General features: G+C 45.3%; 1 protein-coding gene across 3 annotated transcripts in view; it reads right to left on the bottom strand.

Moving 5' to 3' along the window:
• The window catches only part of CCDC157 (coiled-coil domain containing 157), a 322,949-nt gene that overhangs the window by 281,936 nt on the left and 22,573 nt on the right, over nt 1–18,440 (bottom strand). For 2 of the 3 annotated variants that reach the window (XM_069619307.1, XM_069619308.1), the window contains exon 2: nt 8,514–8,862. In XM_069619307.1, coding sequence (XP_069475408.1) covers nt 8,514–8,788 — 275 coding nt within the window. In that variant the 5' untranslated portion in view covers nt 8,789–8,862. Of the gene's footprint in view, nt 1–8,509; nt 8,863–18,440 lie in introns of those variants that run through there. The other variant, XM_069619309.1, reaches the window with a different exon arrangement.

The raw sequence follows: 18,440 nt of genomic DNA, 5'->3' as shown, positions 1-18,440 counted from the left end.
AAGGAAAGGCCTGCATTTGTATATGGGACATATAATAAACTTCACATAGATGTATTCCTTTGAAATCGGTTTGTGTTAACCCTCAAAGGCTGATAAATAAGCCATGCAGGCGCTTGCACAATAACACGCCTCTTTTTCGAGCAGCCATGTACGTGACAATAGCTGCTGGCTTTTAAACAGAAAAACAATGCATTGTAGAGCTCAACTCTCCTAATATTTGGTGCTGCCATTCAATGCCACTGTGAGTGATCTACCCTGGAGGACTCTGCTGGCATCTGCCTTATTTTCTCTTTGTTTTGCACACATTCCTGTGACGTGGAGCACATTTTAGAGCAAGGGCGCTATACAGAGAGTAAGAGAGTAAGTGACGGGGAGTGAGCTGGTTTGTCCACAAACTAAATTGCCTGCGGGGTTAAGGGGGTGGGGGGGAGGAGTACTGTAGTATCGGAGATGTACTGCTGCATGTCCGAGTTTAGGGCAACATTTTAACTGCATTGTGTAGACAATTGGCCGCTTTCTATGCACATTAGCAATGAGGACGATTTACGGGGAAGTTGCTGCTTGCTGCTTTTCAAAAGATCGGCTTCTAGCACCTGCTGGCACTTTAGACGCCGAGCCCAGGTGTGTCTCCATACACGGCAAGTACTTTTTTTCGACTAGTATACCCTTCAGTGCAAACAGTAGCTTGCTATCATTAGCCTTGTGTAAAAATGTAGGACTGTTAACGCCGAGGGATGTTTTATTTAAAGATTATATATAGTGTCTCCGTTTTTGCAGTTTTCCTGCAGTCACCTCCTTTCATTGGTATACACGATTAATCTAGGAGGTCAAACAATTCATACAGTGTTTGACATTAAGTGCTTAGTGTATTCAGACACCTTTGTCCAAGTAAAAAATGTTCCATGTAATAATGTCGCTCTGAAAAAGTCAGGTTCTGTTTTTCCTGGCTACCAAAATTATTTTCCCAAATATTCTAGGAGGGGTACAATTATATATTATTATCTCCTGTCCTAGAATATTTGGGGGAAGTGTTTGATAGCCTGGAGGGTGTGTCATTAATGCATTTTTTATTTTTTTTAAAGTCGCCAACCTGACGCCTTTTTTTATTACTCGACACCGGAAAAAAATGTTCCATTGGTTATTAAAAGGTACTCCTCATACTCCCAACCATGGAAGACTTCGCGTAAGCACTGGGAATGGCAGAATTCCTAAGGGAAACAGAAACTGTCGACATCTAGAGGCTAAACAATAAGGGGGTCCGGGACTACACGTTTTTCTCACACGTACACAGAGGATACTCAAGGATCGACCTATTAGCATCCAGTGCTCTCTTGCCATGCATAGAAGACATCCAAATTGGGCACAGGATTATATCAGACCACGCGCCTGTGACCATACGCCTGGGGTGCAGAGGTTGCTAGACCCCCCGCAGAGACTCTGGAAGCTGCAGGACCATATCCTGGCAGATATTGCAATCGGTTTATAGTCATAATGTCGAAAACCTAATGCCGAAATACAAAAATGTCGAAAAAAAAATGTTGAAAACAAATATGTCGAAAATATATACATTTAATAGGAAAAGACAATTAGTCGAAACAAAAATGTCGAAAAAAAAGTCGAACAATAGTACTAACATACCGATGTGAAGTATTGGTAATCGTCCGTTTTTATGGGGGGGGTTACCCCCCTAACCCCTCCTTACCTCTACGCCGAAACTCACCCACCCCCCTCGAGACCACCAACACATAACCTTTTGCCAATCTGTAAATAAAATACATTATGACTAACGAAAACCCCATAGAATCAAGAGTAGTAAGGGTTAAGCCAATGGGTGACACCCACAAGTAAAGAACCTTGCCTAAACACAAAAGGAACAGATGACGGTTGTGGACAACTGTCATTACCTGACAGAACCAGAGTCAGTGTGAACTACAGTGGATTCGATTCAGCTACGTCAGGCAAACAATCAGGTAATATAACATAAAAAATATGTAACTAGATATTTAAATCGAAAAATATATTATTATTAGTGTATGGCAAACATAGTAAAACATTTTTTTCCGTTATTTTAGATTGAAAATGACAGAAAGGGTTGAATACATAACCTCGCAAAAAGGAGGAAAACAGCTGGTTTTGAAAGGATACATTTATAATAAGGAATTGGAAAAAAATTAACGCTAGTACTGGAAATGCATTGAATATGGACGATCAAAATGTGCCGCACGAGTTATAGTTGAATGTTCCAATACAAAAATAAAGGGAGAACACAACCATCTACCGGACAAGACAAATATAGTAATAAAACAAACTCTCCAAGAACTAAAAAGAAAGGCAATAGAAAACCCCGGTCAGGCAAGCGGTTTGGTAATATCAACGGTATGTGACACGTTACCTTCACACATATCTCCGCAGATGCCTAGTGAAAAACATATGCAACGAACAGTAAACCGCAAGAAACACCAAAAGGAAAATCTGCCACCAGCACCTACAACATACAATGACATCACCATACCAGAAGTGTTTAGAGTGACAGCTAATGGAGAAAATTTCCACCATTCTACCGTTGAAGTAAGAGACGAAAACATATTGATATTTTCAACTGCGACCAATTTCAAGCATCTAAGTGAAAGTGCCCAGTGGCAAGGTGACGCAACTTTCAAAGCATGCCCACACCCCTTCCAACAATTTTATTCAATACATGGAACAATAAATAACAAACTAATTCCACTTGTTTAAGTTTTAATGCCCAAAAAAAATGAAGAAACGTACAGAATCATGTTGAACAAAATCAAGGACACTGTACCAGATTCGAAACCCAAACATAATCATGGATTTTGAATTAGCACAGATTAAGGCATTTTCTTCAATATACCCTGATTCTAGCATACAAGGCTGCTTTTTTCATTTTACTCAGTCGATATGGAAAAAACTGCAAAAACTTGGACTTGGTAGTAAATACACAGACGACAGCACTTTCCAACATCACATAAAAAAACTATTCGGATTAGCATTTGTGAAAGAAGATCAGGCTATAAATTTCTATGAACATTTAATTGACACCGACTATTTTAAAAATCATGAGGAAGAAAATTCGGACATGTTAGATTACATGGAAAATACATGGATTGGACAATTAACTAGGAATGGCACCAGAAGAAGGCCAAAATACAATATAAACTTATGGAATTGCTACAAAGCAACCTTGGAAGGGCGACCTAGAACAAACAATTCACTTGAGGGATGGCACAGCCGTATTAATAAAACTTTCAACACAAGTAACACCAATTTGTGGCATTTTTTGAAAGAATTACACAATGAATAATCGCATCAGGAATTTTGAGTCTCACAAGCGATTTCACTCGCAAACACAGAGTTAAAAAAGAAAAAATACAGAGACTATGAACAACACCTTGAGCAAATAGTACGTAATTGTAATCAAGATGACAAAGACAACTACCTAGATTCAATAGCGTATAATTTAAAATGTTAACAATACTCATGTTTTTGAAGAATCACCAATCCACCATGACAAATCCAAGCAGTAACCGTAAAAAACACCAAGCAGCAAAATCCAAGGAACCCAAAATCCAAAAAGCAATCTAGGGAAAAATACCATGCAAAAAAAAAAATCCACATCTGCGATCCATAACAGTGAAATCCGGAAAGGAAAAAAAGTTGAAAATCCAAGAAAGCCCAGGAAAATAAATCCACAATCCAACCCGAAAAAAAATCCATAGCTCGGAAAAACCAATACATCCATCGAATCCAGTAAAAAAAAAAATTACATCCATGGAAAACGGTGAAAATCCTTGAAAATCCAAAAAGAAAACCACACGAAAGCACGGAGACCCGAACGCGATGGAAACGCTGGAAGAATGAACTTTAAAAATGGCGCCTATGCATACGTAGAGTTACGCAACCTTACGTAGAATTCAATTACCATATATCAACAAAATGAACAATCTCATTTCTTATACAATAGCGTCATCTATTGAAGAAAAAGTATACTAAATGTTCAACGTTACCAGTTTGCAATTTGTTATTTATTTATTTAAATTTCATATTTAAAATATATATATATATATATATATATATATATATATATATATATATATATATATATATATATATATATTCAAGCTACCTATTTCATGGTAAATACTATTAATGTTGAAAAATACTTAATAAAACATGGATAATAATATCAATGTTCAAAAATGCTTAATAAAACATATATAAACACTTACCTTGTATTAACATTAATAAAAAAAATTTAAAAAAAATCGAAAGAAATTCAACTTTTTTGTAATTCGACATTATTATTTTCGAATAAATATTTTCGACATTTTGACTTTCGAAAATATAGCATTCGAAAATATGACTGGACACCATTGCAATCAGTACGGAGCTAGTGAGACCCTCACTAACTATTACAAGGAAAACACTACAAGCGAAACCTCAGAAGCTATCGTCTGGGTTGAAATTAAGCCAGTATTTAGAGGAGCAGTGATCAACTGCACAGTAGGACACAGTCGACGGCACCAACTACAGCAGCCAAGTTGGAGGAAAAGGTCGCAGAACTGGAAGTCAACTTCAAGAAACGACAAACCACAAAACCGATCAGCCAGAGCACTAGCGTGCACCAGACAGTACTACTACTTAAATAGTAACAAAGCAAACCGCCTGCTGGCGCACAAGCTCAAAAAACTGCACTTGCAAAACATCCAGTGCTTGCTAGACCCGAAAGGCAAACTCTGTTATGGAGACCCAGAGAAACTGGAAATAATGACGGAATACCACAAGAACATCATGGCGGGCGCCCCAACGATCAAGACAGCACAGCTCCAATATCTATCTACCACTCAAAAAAAAGAACAATGCATCCCCAGCTTGAATCCCTGGAACTCCCGATCACAGCCGAAGAAGTAGCACCATCCGCTCCCTGAAAAACACAGCTCCAGGCCCGGATGAGCTGATAACCCAATTTTACAAGAAATTTGCACACATTTTAGCCCCCCACCTGGCAAACCTATACAATTAATTTCTCACAACTGGATCTACTACCCCATCTATGGAGGAATCTCCGACAGTTCTAATACCGAAGCCGGAGAAAAACCCTGACCAATGCTCATTTTACAGACCCATCACATTAATGAACGACGCCAAAGTGTTCTGGCGCAGAGACTGGCATGATTCCTCCCAGACATAATACACCCGGATCAGACGGGTGTTCATCCCGGGCCGTAACATACAGGACAACACCAGGCGAACGATAAATAACAGAATCAGCTGACCGGGCCGGGTTGGAACTGGCAGTCATATTACTCGATGCACACAAAGCATTTTACATGCTGGACTGGGGCTACATCAGGGAGACCCTACACCACTATGGATTCGGCCCGAATTACATTAAATGGTTGCTAGCCAATTATCAACGCCTCTTCATGGCGCTCAGAGTGAACGGCGGCAGATCAGCCAAAATAGCCATAACCAGGGGCACTCGACACGGGTGTCCCCGATCACTGCTCATCTTCACGCACACTATGGAATCCTTTGCCAGCAGGATCCGCCAAAACCTGTCCATACATGCAATGGTACACAAGAGGAATCCTACAAAGCAGCCCCTATATGCAGACGATGTCCTGTTGACTATTACCCGAACCGAAGCTTCCATGAAGGCGCTGTTGTAAGAAGTAGAAGCATTCGGGGAAGCTTCCGGATTCAGGGTAAATTTTGCAAATTCTTCAGCACTGGGCATCAACATGCCGAGAAAGCTCAAGGAATCTCTAGCAAGCAACTACCCAATTCCATGGGCGAAGTCACAAATTAGCTACCTGGGAGTCCAGATACCAAGCAAAACCGAAAGAACATACAAAGTAAACTTCCTCCCACTGTTTAAGAGTTACAGAAAGACCTAGCATGCAGGAAGAAGCAAGAAGTGTCGTGGCTCGGAAGGGTTGCTGCGCTCTTGTTGAACCTAGTTCCGAGACTGATTTTCTACTGCTTGGCCCTCCCTGTTCCCATCCCGAAGAAATCCATCCAGAAACTACAAACAAACGTCTTGAAGTCCTTCTGGGAAGGAAAAAAGCTGTAGATAGCTAACCGAGTCATGCTTCGGGGCTCCGCAGGGGGCGGTCTAGGGTCCCGGACATGGACAGGTACTGGCTCGCAGCGCAACTCTCACAGGCCTTCACATGGAAGTTGAACGCCAACCAAGCCTGATGGATAAAACTGGAGGAAGGCTGGTGTTGGAACCCTCTGGAATCGCTTCCGCACATGGCAAGAGCCCGGAACCCTCCCAACTCAGGCCCCCTAACAGCGACAAACACAGTCGAGTGCTGGAAGAGGGCAGTCTGCCAATGGAACTGCAGAAGCGTGTTGGGCCCCCTCTCCCTGATCTGGGACAACCCAGTCTTCACACCGGGAATCACCCCAAACCATTTCAATAAGTGGAAGGAAGGCGGACTGAAGAACGTAGGGGCTTACCTCGAGAATGGCGCCCCACTAACTTTTTAAGCCTGCAAGACCAAATTCCAAATCCCAGAAACTGAAAGATTCCAGTACATGCAACTCAGACACTGGCTTCCCAGGACATGATAAGGAAAAACGGAAGCAGAGACCCAACAGCCCTAGAGCGAACGCTCACAGCAAACCCCCCCCTTAGGCAAAATATCAGCCCTGTACAGGCTGCTAGACAGATCAGACCCCAGTAAAAAAAGAGGCTTACATGCTGAAATGGGAAAATTACATCAGCAGATCCATTGAGCCTGAGGAAAGGGGCTGTATCCGAGCACACAGAATTTCAAAGTGTGTCACCAATAAAGGAGGCGCTATTAAAGTTTGCTACAGGTGGTACTTAACACCGGAAATCCTAAATAAATGCAACCCAACAATCCCCCCAAGATGCTGGAGAGGATGCCTAGACACGGGCAAGCTGTTCCACCTTCTGTGGTCATGTCCTAAAGCCACACAGTTCTGGAAAGAAGTCCTGCAACAAATTACATTAATCACTGGTCTCACGATCCCATGGAACCCAGGGATAGTCCTGCTGGGAGCTATGGGCGACGGCCAACTTCCACCAACTGGTCGCACAGCAGACCTTTGCTCGCACCTACTCACGGCAGCGAAAATCTCAATTGCAAGGCTATGCAAGTATCCCAAAGGCCCGGCAATCCCCATGTGGTGGTCCAAGTGTTGGGCCATAGTGGCAGCAGAAAAAGTTACAGCATTCTGTCTCGGCAACAGGAGCAAGTTCTTCAATATCTGGGCACCCTTTCTGGACTACTCGCAGCAATTCCCTGGGGTGGCGAGTAAACCCCCAACCCATCGTTGGATGGCAAAGTTGGACTAAAGAGCCAGGAGGAGGACAGCAGGGATTCGCAGAGGGGCCGTGCGGTGAGCCAGGGCCCTAAGAAGAACCGTACTCCGGACCCAAGGGCCGTACTAACCCCTACCACAGGGGCGCTGCAACTGAACCAGAAGACATAACAGCCCTCCCTCTTATAGCACTATGTGAAGACAGCTGTCTCCTTGCTCCCCCCCCTCCAACCCAAGGACTTTTACTGTTATGGTTGATTGATTGTTTCATTTGTTTTTTGATTTTACAACTAATCATTGTGCATTTTAACCGATGTCTGATGATATGGTTGTAGCTTGCCCTTATAAAATCAATACAAATAATCTATGAATTTTCTTTTTTTTTTATGTACTTCTCAGTGTTAATCTTTTGGAGAATGCCTTCTATGACTCTCTTTTCAATTCAGAGTTTGATTTTACTGTAACTTTTGCTTTCTTACGGTGCATATTTTTAGTCTGGGCTATTAGGTGTCGCTTGCAACTATTTTCGGGAAATTTGAGATGATATTGTACATTTTTTAACAAAAGTTGTCAAAATAAGGATGTAAGAGAAACACAAATCGTTTGAGGTACTGCGCTGTAGATGAATCTAAAAGTTGGTCAAAACCTAAACCCTTTCATGCCCAGCCCTTCCATCTAACGTGCAAGAAGTAGTCTTTTGAAACAGGTTTTCAATGGTCACACCTGCAGTATAGTTCCGATCCCTTGGCCATTTAATCATAGATCCCTGTAAGGAAAGTAGAAACCAACCATATAGTAAGTCTGAGCTTTGTTGCCCAGGAGCCACTTCAGTTTGAGGTTACAAGATAGCAGAAAAGCAGTAATGTTTCCATTCCCACATACACACAGTAACAGGCTGCTACAGAACATTTGTTTGATGCAAAGTAGTTTTACAACTTGTCAAAAAATGCATGCTGCCAAATAAGAAAAGGAATGGTTCCAGCTGCGCTTACTATTGTGGACCCTTAAGCATTTTTCAGAGATGCTGACTTCTTGGAATGGAAGTTCAACATTTATATATAAAAATAGATATTGTTGCTTCAACATGACTAAAAACAGACTCGAATCACAGTTGCCCTTTGTGCTTCAGAAAATAATTGACACTTCCCAGCATTTTAATAGGATTTCTCTAAAAAGAACTATTTGCTGAATCTTACCTGTCTATCACCAGCTCCAGCAAAACCACATGGGAGTGCTGGGTGAACTCGGGATCCCCCTCCACATGGTCGTAGCGCTCCAGCAATGTCACAAGGTCAAGATCACAGGAGACCTTATCAGGGAACTTCCACGAGGGATACCGCAGGGCACCCACCCTTGAGAAGACATCAATAATGGCCCCCTGCACGTCAGTGATGTCCTTCCTCAGGCTCTCCATGACGGTGATGTTTCCCAACAGATAAGCCATGATCAGATGTCCTCCGCTTCCAACCATCCAAGAGGGGCAAGGCAGTGTTCCAGAATGGATCCTCTAACACAGGTCTCCAACAACTGGAACCATGGAGAAAACTGAGAACAACAATAACAGGATCAATAGTGCAGGTCTGAGAAGAAACAAAAGAGCAAGCAATCGGACTGTATACTGTGCAGTAAATAGTATGTTCTGGAAAACAGCTTTCGCAATCAACCAAAAAGAGGATGCAAATAAACTCATGAGACAGTATGGCACAAGGGTCTGCTTGCATAGTTCCCAACACAGACATTTAACTAGACGAAATATATTTCAATAGCTAATATCACAATTTATTCCATAAGAATGAAATCTAAGCTTAAGGAGTATAATAGGAAATTGAGGGAAACCATAACATATAATTGTTTTGAATCACTCTAAATGAGGGCTTGAGCAGGTACACTTCCTTTTCCTTGTGTTTAAGCCTGACTGTGCGCTTTAAAGAAGGGGATCAATCATATGCAAATCAGCAGGGCATTAAACCAAATAGAGCAATCAATTCCAAATAGCAAGGATATGAGAGAACATAAGAAACCCAGGACATGTTGCAGACAATTAGGCCAAAAGAAATCATCTGGACATCCAGCATTGCTTAGTGATCACAGTGGGTCTCAGTAAGTGAGTGTGTGTATGCCTAGAAGTTGTTCGTCCAAATGTTCCAACATTTAGTGTCGGAAGGGATATAATATTAGCATGTAACAACTTTGATTACATAGGTATAAAATGTACACAAATCCAATATTCCAACCTCCACCATATACCAAGGAGGAGGGTCAGAAAGGGGATGGACAGACCGAGGGTGGAAAGGGAGCATGCAGCGAGGCTCAGACGAGCACCAAGGAGGGGCTAGAAGGCATAGCATCGAATTAATGGGTAGGAGGGCAGATACTTCTGAAATTGGATGGGAAGACAATGGGAGAATCAGCAGGGGCGATTAAAGAAATGGAGGGTCATAAGGGGAGCAGCGAAGTACGAGACTGGGCAGAGTAATGGAAGAAGTAGAAAGAAAGGAGAAGGAAGAAAAGGAGGGATGCGAGAGAGCGTGAAGAAACAAATGGAGGATGAGAAAGAGCGGGAGCAGTGAGAGATGAGGAGATGGAGGGAGCTCAAAGAATTAGAGAGGCGAAGCGAAGACGAGAAGGAATAGCAGGTTTTAGCAAGAAGGGAACAGAGAAAGTGGAAAATGGAACGACTTGTAAGAGAGCGCAAACGGAAGGAGGAGGAGCAGCGCACAATAAGAGACATTAGGACAAAGTGGGGAATGGGCACGGGAGATGACAAAGCAGGAGGAGGTAGGCGAACAGAGCCAGACAGCAGTACCACACAAGACAGGACTTCCACTGTATCAGATAGGACAGATGTGGGGTCCTACGGGAGAAGGGGTAGCAGTGACTTGATTGACTTTGAAGGGAAGCTCAGCGATAACACGACCCCTAGGAGGCTGAGCTTCGCAGGTGATTTTGGGAGTGATATGGACACCGACTCGGACGGGGACGCAGAGGGAAGTGAGGACGAGGGAAGAGGGCGACCCAAGCATCAGTCGACGGGGAAAAGCGCAGACAGTAGCGTGACATGGAAAATAGGAAAAGACACAGGATGATTTAGGGGTGACAAGACCGATTGTTCACAACCGTACAGAGACACATCATGCTGTATGGATAACCTGAACCCATACGTGCAGAGGCTTAGAGATCTTCCAGGACGAAAGAAGGGGGAGCCAGAAAAGGCATGTACTGACATTAAAGATGCTGGGAGACCAAATAGGCAGATCAGGCTGACACAAGGGGCATATGGGCAGATCGGGTTCACACAGTTGTCATTACTGGAAAAGGGAGGGGGGACCTCAATACATACTATGGAAGCACATAGAAAGGTAAACTTAAGGTGTAGGCTACCCTCGTTAACCGCGGGTGTGGGGAAATGGATATATGAAATGGAAAGGATGACAGCGGGACAAAAATTTGCAGTGGGGGACATAAAGGGGCTTCTTATGACAATCCTCGGGAAGCCGCTGATGATGTATGGAAAAGGGCAGGATACCTAGGAGTAACCACCCAGGACACGGTGCATGTTGGCACAGCATTTGCTAATTGCTGAGTGGCCGTATGGCAAGCTCTACGGACACAGTACCCAGACATGCCAGACATTAGTGCGATTATGGCATGCAAAATGGGGAAGACGGAGACCCCTTACACTACATTGAGACGATTCAAGAGCTTTGGCGCCTCGAAACGCGAGAACCGTGGGACAAAACAGTAGCATTACTTTACCACATATTATGCCAAGGGTTGTCAGAGCAGGTGCAAAGGCAACTAAAGAAATTGGTGAGGAAGGAGACAAAGCCTTGGTCAGAAATACAATTCACAATAGTACACTAGTGTAGGCTAATGCAAGAGAATGCAAGGCAAAAGTGTGAGGAAAGAAAACAGAGGAAGCAAAATTAGTACGGAAGAAACTATTTAAATATGCCATGGAAGGGGCAGTATTAACAAGCACGGGAGGACAAGGGGCACCACAGACACAGTATGCACCACTGCCCACAGGAGGCCAATTCCTGGGGCGGGGATGTGCAGCATGGGTTCCAAGGAAGAGGGGAGCCACCTAGAGGATGAAGGTATGGGCATCAGATGCAGCAAAATAACAGGGGGGGTTGAGGATTTTGGCAACAAGTGCAACAGGGCCCAGGGGTGTTTTCTGGGGGGTTCCAGAGACAGGTCAGAGAGCCACCCCAATGATGGGTGTGTGGACAGATAGGGCATATCTCAAGGATGTGCAGAAGCAGGGGAGGGGCGCAACAGATTAGGGGAATGCAATACCAGCCAGCATACCAGTGGGAACAGATCGAATATTACATGCAGGACCAGACACCACAACAAGGACAGGCACCAGACGCATACCCACAAACACACTAGTCCATGACACAGGCACCACAAATGCAAGTGCCTATGCAACAGTATTCACAAGCACCACAGATGCAGGATAACACACAACACGCATACACAGCACAGCAAATACCGCAAATGCAGAATAGCACACAACCAAACGATGGGACAATGGCACGCAAAGACTCCGTGACAACGTCTCCCATTAGGAAACGGGGGGGAGGGGTCACTGTAGTGGTAGGCAACCCATTCTTAGGGAACGGGATGCCATTAGATCCTCAATAGGACAGCCCACAGACAGACTTGATGTGTTCCATCCTATCGATTACACCCAACCCTGCGGACGAACCACTTATAGGGGTGATGATAGAAGAGAAGACTTCTTCATTTCTTTTAGACACAGGGACGACCAAATCTTGCATCAGGGAAGGGAAATATAGTATGTCAGGACGATGCCATGAATGCTCAAGGGTTCTCTGGGGTGATAGAAGTGGTTCCTTTTACAGAGGATATTGCACTTTCTATAGGGAGCACGATCTATCCTTACCCCTTCTCCATTTCCAACAGACACCTGTAAATATGGATGTATACTAATTTATCATTTCACAATTGACCTCGGGAGAAGGGACCTAATTTAAAAGGTCAATTAGGACATTAGTGCTGGGGGAAACCCCCTGCAACTCCCCACACAATCCAAACACCCCCCACAACTCCTCACACAATCCTCTTATATTATTTATAATCCAAAGCCAACCCAATACATATATAAAATAACTAAAATAATATAAAGGCCAATTGTGCAGAAGGTCAATTAGGACCACTATAATTAGGTCAATTAGGACAAAAGGTCCATTGTAAAAGGTCAATTTGGGCAATACATAAATATACTGGGGAGAGACATCATGAGCAGACTTAACATGACCATTTCATTCACTGACAATGGGATAGTGTGCTTCACACCGAGGATACACCTTCTAAATGTGAGGGAAATCATTCAAGCTTATTGTGGACGAAGATTACAGAGGGCGTGCCAGTGGACGAGGAGCTGTTCCAATATGGGACTGAAAGCATGATAGCATGGCTCAAAGGGATTCAGGGGAAAATGTGGCGCCTTCCAAACTAGTGCTTATTCAGGCCAGAGATACCACTAGATGAGAAAGAAGGGACGATAGTGCCACTAGAATTAGTGGGAGACGACTGGGTAGCAGTACAAGGAACAGATGACACAGGGCGACCATGGCAAGCAGTGATCGCTGTAGGTGAAGGTTACAGGTTGACTACAGTTACAGACGAAGAACTATTCAAAAGACAACAGATTAGACCATGAGATGGTGTTCGAAATGAGCATCACATATTGGGTGAGAATATATTACAGAGAAGTACCACAGTGAATGGCGATGTGTTTGAAAGCACTGCCAACCTTTCTCGAGGAGGATTTGGTAAAGTTCCCCAGCATTTTATGGACCACAAGTCCCTAAAACATGGGGCTTCTGAAGGGGATAGGCGCAGTTCTGTCAAGAGTTAAACAATACCCACTTTCAAGAAAAGCAGAAAAAGGGTATCTATGAGACCATTGCAGCACTAGTGAAGCAAGGCATCCTGGTGCCATTAGAATCACCATGCAACTTGGCTGTGTACTCTGTCAAAAAGGTGACGGGTGGTCATAGCGTTTTATACAGGACTTGCGCCCTCTTAACCATATTGGAGAAACAGAGTAACCCTTAGTTGTGAACCAGGCGACAATTTTGTGCATCATCCTCCGGAAACTGCCTACTTCACGTTCATAGATTTGAAGAATGCATTGTTCTCTATGCCATTACACCCAGACTCACAAGACTTAACTTCATTTCTATATAGAAATAGGAAGTGGAAACATACAAGACTTCCGCAAGGGTACTGTGAATCACCTTCGATATTCAATAGGGTCCTCCAAATGGATGCAACGTACAGATGGAAAGAACGGTTATACAGTGCGTAGATGACATACTGATCTGCAGCAAGACGCAATACGCAGGACAGCAAAACCCACAACAGTCAGAGAGATGCAGCAGTTCCTGGGGATATGTAACTACTGCAGGGCATGGATATTCGACTGCAGCACCTAAACTAGGCTCTTATTAAGTGCACTGAAGGAAGCACAGAGAGGGGAGAAGACTATACAATGGACAACAGAAACGACTGAGGTATTTAACGAGCTTAAGGAAGCAACATGCACTGGTCCAGTGTTAGGGATACCAGACTATCAAAAGGAATTCTTTCTGTTCTCACACTCTAACGGAGTAGTGATGACTGCAGTATTGACACAAAAGACCAGCTTGGGGCACAAGCCACTAGCTTATTACAGCAGAAAATTAGACCCAGTAATGCGAGGCCACTATCGATACGAACAAGCATTGGCTGCAGCCGCATTCGCCGTGGACAAATCAGCAACTATTACCATCGGATGCAGCACCACTCTCTACATGAAGCATGCTCTCTTTGCAATACTGGAAAGACCGAAGAGCACACTGGCATGAGGTGTTACTATCTAACCCAGCTCTCAAGATAGTGAGATCTAGACTTGTCAACCCGGCGACCTTTCTTGCCAATGCTTTACAGAAGGGTGACTATTCACACGACTATACAGCGAATGCAGACGAATTCAGTGACAATCGCAAAGTAAAGGACGACGAACTTATGATAAGATATGATATTTTATTTGTATCGCGCTTGTACACAAGTGTTTCAGAGCGCGACTAGGCAAGGGAGGGGAACAAGGGAGAACACAGCACAACATAAAAACGATCTTACTAGGCCCAGTGACATTGAGAACGCGCAAGTGCATGGCAAAGGGAAAAGGGAAAAAGTGCATGGAAAGGGGAGAGTGGAAAGTGCAGAAGCAGAGGAGCGCAGATAAATAAAATAAATAGAAAATTGAGGCAAACTATGGTAGTGCAGCCAGCAAGTGGCAAGTGCTGTGTTTAAGGCAGCAGACTGGGTAAGTCTGAATAAGTGCAGAAAAAGAAGAAAAAATGTGGGGGGGCTGTATGGGTACAGATACAGTACCCAGTGCAAGGGGTGGCCAGGAGGCAGTGCAGGAAGGTGGCAGGGTGAGCAGGTACCTGGGCCCAGGGGACAGAGGGTGGCCAGGTGCACAGTGCCAAGAGAGCAGATCAGCAGGGGAGAAGGGGAGCAAAGGCAGAAGCAAAGAGGAAGGTTTTGAGGTGCTTCCGGAACCAGAGATGGTTCTCCTCAAGTTTTAGAGTGGTTGGGAGGCTGTTCCAGAGGGATTCCCCAGCCGAAGATAGAGATCTACCCCCAGCTCGTTTCTTTGAAAAACGACTGACCCTGAGGAAGTTAGAGGTAAAGGAGCGAAGAGCTCGAGAGGGGAGGTATTTGCGGAGGGATAGCTGAAGGTATTTTGGACCCAGGCCCCAGAAAGCCTTGTGGACAATGCAGAGGGTTTTGAATTTAATCATTGCATCCACTGGGAGCCAATGGAGAGATTACAAAGCTGGAGAGATACGATCCCAGGGCTTGAGGCCAAGGACAAGTCTCGCAGTCCTGTTCTGGATAAGTTGTAGAGGGCGGAGAGTAGAGGCAGGTAGATTTAGAAAGAGGCTGTTACAATAGTCCAAGCTAGAGAGAACCAGAGCTTGGGATACCATGAGCTTCTGGGGGAAGGAGAGGAAAGGCAGAATACCTCTGAGGAGGTGCAGTCGGAAGTTTGACTTTTTAGAGACCTCAGAGATATGGGCCGAGAAGGAAAGTGTGGAGTCAAAGATGACGCCAAGGTTCTTAGCCTCGCAGGTAGGGGTAGGAGGAGGGCCAAGGGAGGCCGGCCAGAGAGTGAGGGAAAAGGATGGAGATGGTGTGCCGATGAGGAGGATCTCCGTCTTGCTGGCATTCAGACAAAGATCATTGGCGGCACACCAAGAGAGAGGGAGAGTAGGTGGCCGAGGGCAGCCGGAAAATGAGTTCAGTGTCATCGGCGTAGCACTGGAAATTTGAGCAGAAAATGGCAATGCAGTGAGCGAGATTTGCCAGGTATTGGTTGAAAAGCCAGGGTGAGAGGTTAGACCCCTGGGCAACCCCACAGGTGGAGAGGAAGATGGATGATAGGAAAGACCCCAGTTGGACCTGGGAGGGTCGATCAGAGAGGAAATAGGTCAGCCAGGCCAGAGCCTGATCAGTGATACCCAGATTATCACAGAGACGGTTGAGCAGGATGGTGTGGTTGACAGTGTTGAAGGCAGAAGAGAGATCAAGAAGGATGAGGACAGAGGGAATGTTAGAATCAAGGTTGGAGAGCAGATCTTGACCGATATTGAGGAGAGCAGTTTCTGTGCTTCTGGCCGCTCTGAAGCCAGACTGGTGGTCATGGAGACAACCAACAGAATCTGAATGAAGGTTAAGCTGAGAGATGGCCAGCTTTTCCAGGAGTTTGCCCAGAAAGGGGGTAATGGAAATTGGGCGATAGTTTGCCGGACAGGAAGGATCAGCTGCGGGTTTCTTGAGAAGAGGATGCACAAGGGAGTGCTTCAGAGGGGAGGGGAAGGGTCCTGAGGCAAACGAGTGGTTGCAAAAATCAGCAAGGGCAGGAGCGAGGGTGTCAATGTGGTCCTTGATTGTTTTGGAGGAACAGGGATGAACCGGTTTTGACGAGGCTTTCATAGATCGGACTTGTCTAGCGACCTCGTCAGGGGAGAAAATAGGAAAGGAAGAGAAGGATGGTGGGGGGTGCTTAAAGGGGGATCTCCAAGCACAGACTGACAGGGAATAGGAGGGGGAGGGGAGGCGAGGGTGGACAGAATGTCCTGGGTTTTAGAGGTAAAGTGCAAGGCAAGGACATTGCAGAGAGCCTGGGAGGCAAGAGGAGGTGAGGAGACTGCTGCAGGGTTGGCAAGCTCCTTGCAGATTTTAAAGAGTTCGGCCGAGTTGTTGGATGCCGCAGAGACACGGGCTTGAATGTGGGCTCTCTTCTTAGTGCGGACAGAGGGTCGGTATTGCCTTTGGAGCAGGAGACAGGCCAGTTTGTCAGAGGATGAACAAGAAGACCTCCATTTCCTCTCAGCTGCCCTACACTTACGTTCAAGTGTAGCTAGGGCAGAATCATACCAGGAATTGCACTTGGCTTTGGACTTCAAGCAGATCCTCATGACAGGGGCAAGAGCATCAAGAGTATCAGAGATGCAAGAGTAGAGAAGGGACAGGGTTGTGTCGGGGTGTGAGTCAGCCAGGGGAGGAGGAGGGGGATAGAAGGTGGCAGTGAAAGCCTCAGCTGACACACGCTTCATAGGTTGGATGTCTGAGAAGGTAAGTGGAAGTGTTGGGGTGTGGTTGGCTTGGGGAGAAGAGAGTGAGAGATGGGAGGAGAGGAGGCAGTGGTCACTCCAGGAGAGAGGAGTGGTCAAAGGAATAGAGAAGGGGAGGCCAGGGGAGATCAAGACATCAAGTGTGTGTCCTGCAGAGTGCGTCGGGCCAGAGGGGAGGATAGAGAGGGAGAGGGTATCGCAGAGGTTGCGAAAGAGCAGCGATGAGGGACAGTGAGAATCGAGGTGAATGTTGAGGTCACCAAGGAGGAGGAGTCGAGTGATTGAGGCCAGGAGGGAGGAGGAGAGGTCGGCCCACTCAGAGAGAAAAGAGGTGATTTGCCCAGGGGCCGGTAGAGAGTAGCAACAGTAAGAGAGTGGCTAGGAGAGAGCGAGAGCCTGCAGACAATGCATTCAAAAGAGGAGTACATCTGAATGGGAATGATAGTGGCAGGAATCCACTTAGGAAAGATCAGGGCTATGCCCCTCCAGGTCGAGTGGATCTGGGTGCGGAGAGGATCTTGTAGCCCTCAGGGAGTAGAGTGTCAAAGCTTGTGACAGAGCTAGCCGTGAACCATGTCTCCGTAAGACCGAGGACATCAAGGTCCAGTTCTTCAAGGAGGTGGCAAATGTCAGAGGCGTGTTTGACAGCAGAGCGAGAGTTGAGAGTGGCAAGATGAAGAAGGTTGAGGGGGGCGCGTGCTTTATATTGACGGGTCGTCAACAATTGACCAAACGACTGGGGAAAGACATAATGGGACAGCAGTTGTGAGACTGAGAGAGGACGGGACAAGCGAGGTAGTGACAAGCGCACGCTTGCCATCATATTACTAAGCACAAGCAGCAGAATGAGTGGCTTGAATATTGGCGTTGGAATGTAGAAGGGAAAAGGAAGGACGTGATTATTTATGCAGATTCAGCCTACATGACATCCACAGTGATTGCTGGGCTGTCACGTTGGATGAGGAGGGGCTTCATATGTGCTGATGGGTCACTGGTACAGCACACACTGCTATTGGGCAGATTGGTAGATGTCATCGATCTCCCAGAGCGAATAGCAAGTGTGAAATGCCAAGCACACCCAAAAGGGGAGGATACTATCTCCAGGGGTAATGAAGCAGTAGACGTGGAGGCAAAACGCGCCGCCTTCTTTGGGGACATTTTAGAAATTGAGGATTTGTGTGCGATTATGCAAGAACTATGATACATGATACTAAAAGAGGGGTACAACACATTACCAATGACACAAATTATGGACCTGTGCCCAGGAAGCAAAAGGAGCTGTGGCTAAGGAGGGGATGTACAGTATCTCCAACAGATGACCTATGGCGGCAAAACAACACAGGGAAGGTGGTCATGCCACTTGCATTATTGCAAACAGCACTAACACAATGACACTATCCAACCCATATAGGGAAGGAGATGCTTGCTGCTCATATTGGAGAAACATGGATCTTAACTTGG

This window comes from Ambystoma mexicanum, chromosome 10 (genome assembly GCF_040938575.1).
Source record: "Ambystoma mexicanum isolate Mex_15411 chromosome 10, UKY_AmexF1_1, whole genome shotgun sequence".
NCBI lineage: Eukaryota > Metazoa > Chordata > Amphibia > Caudata > Ambystomatidae > Ambystoma > Ambystoma mexicanum.
The sequence above is the reverse complement of the archived record's forward strand: the minus strand, read 5'-3'. Positions and strand labels throughout refer to the sequence as shown.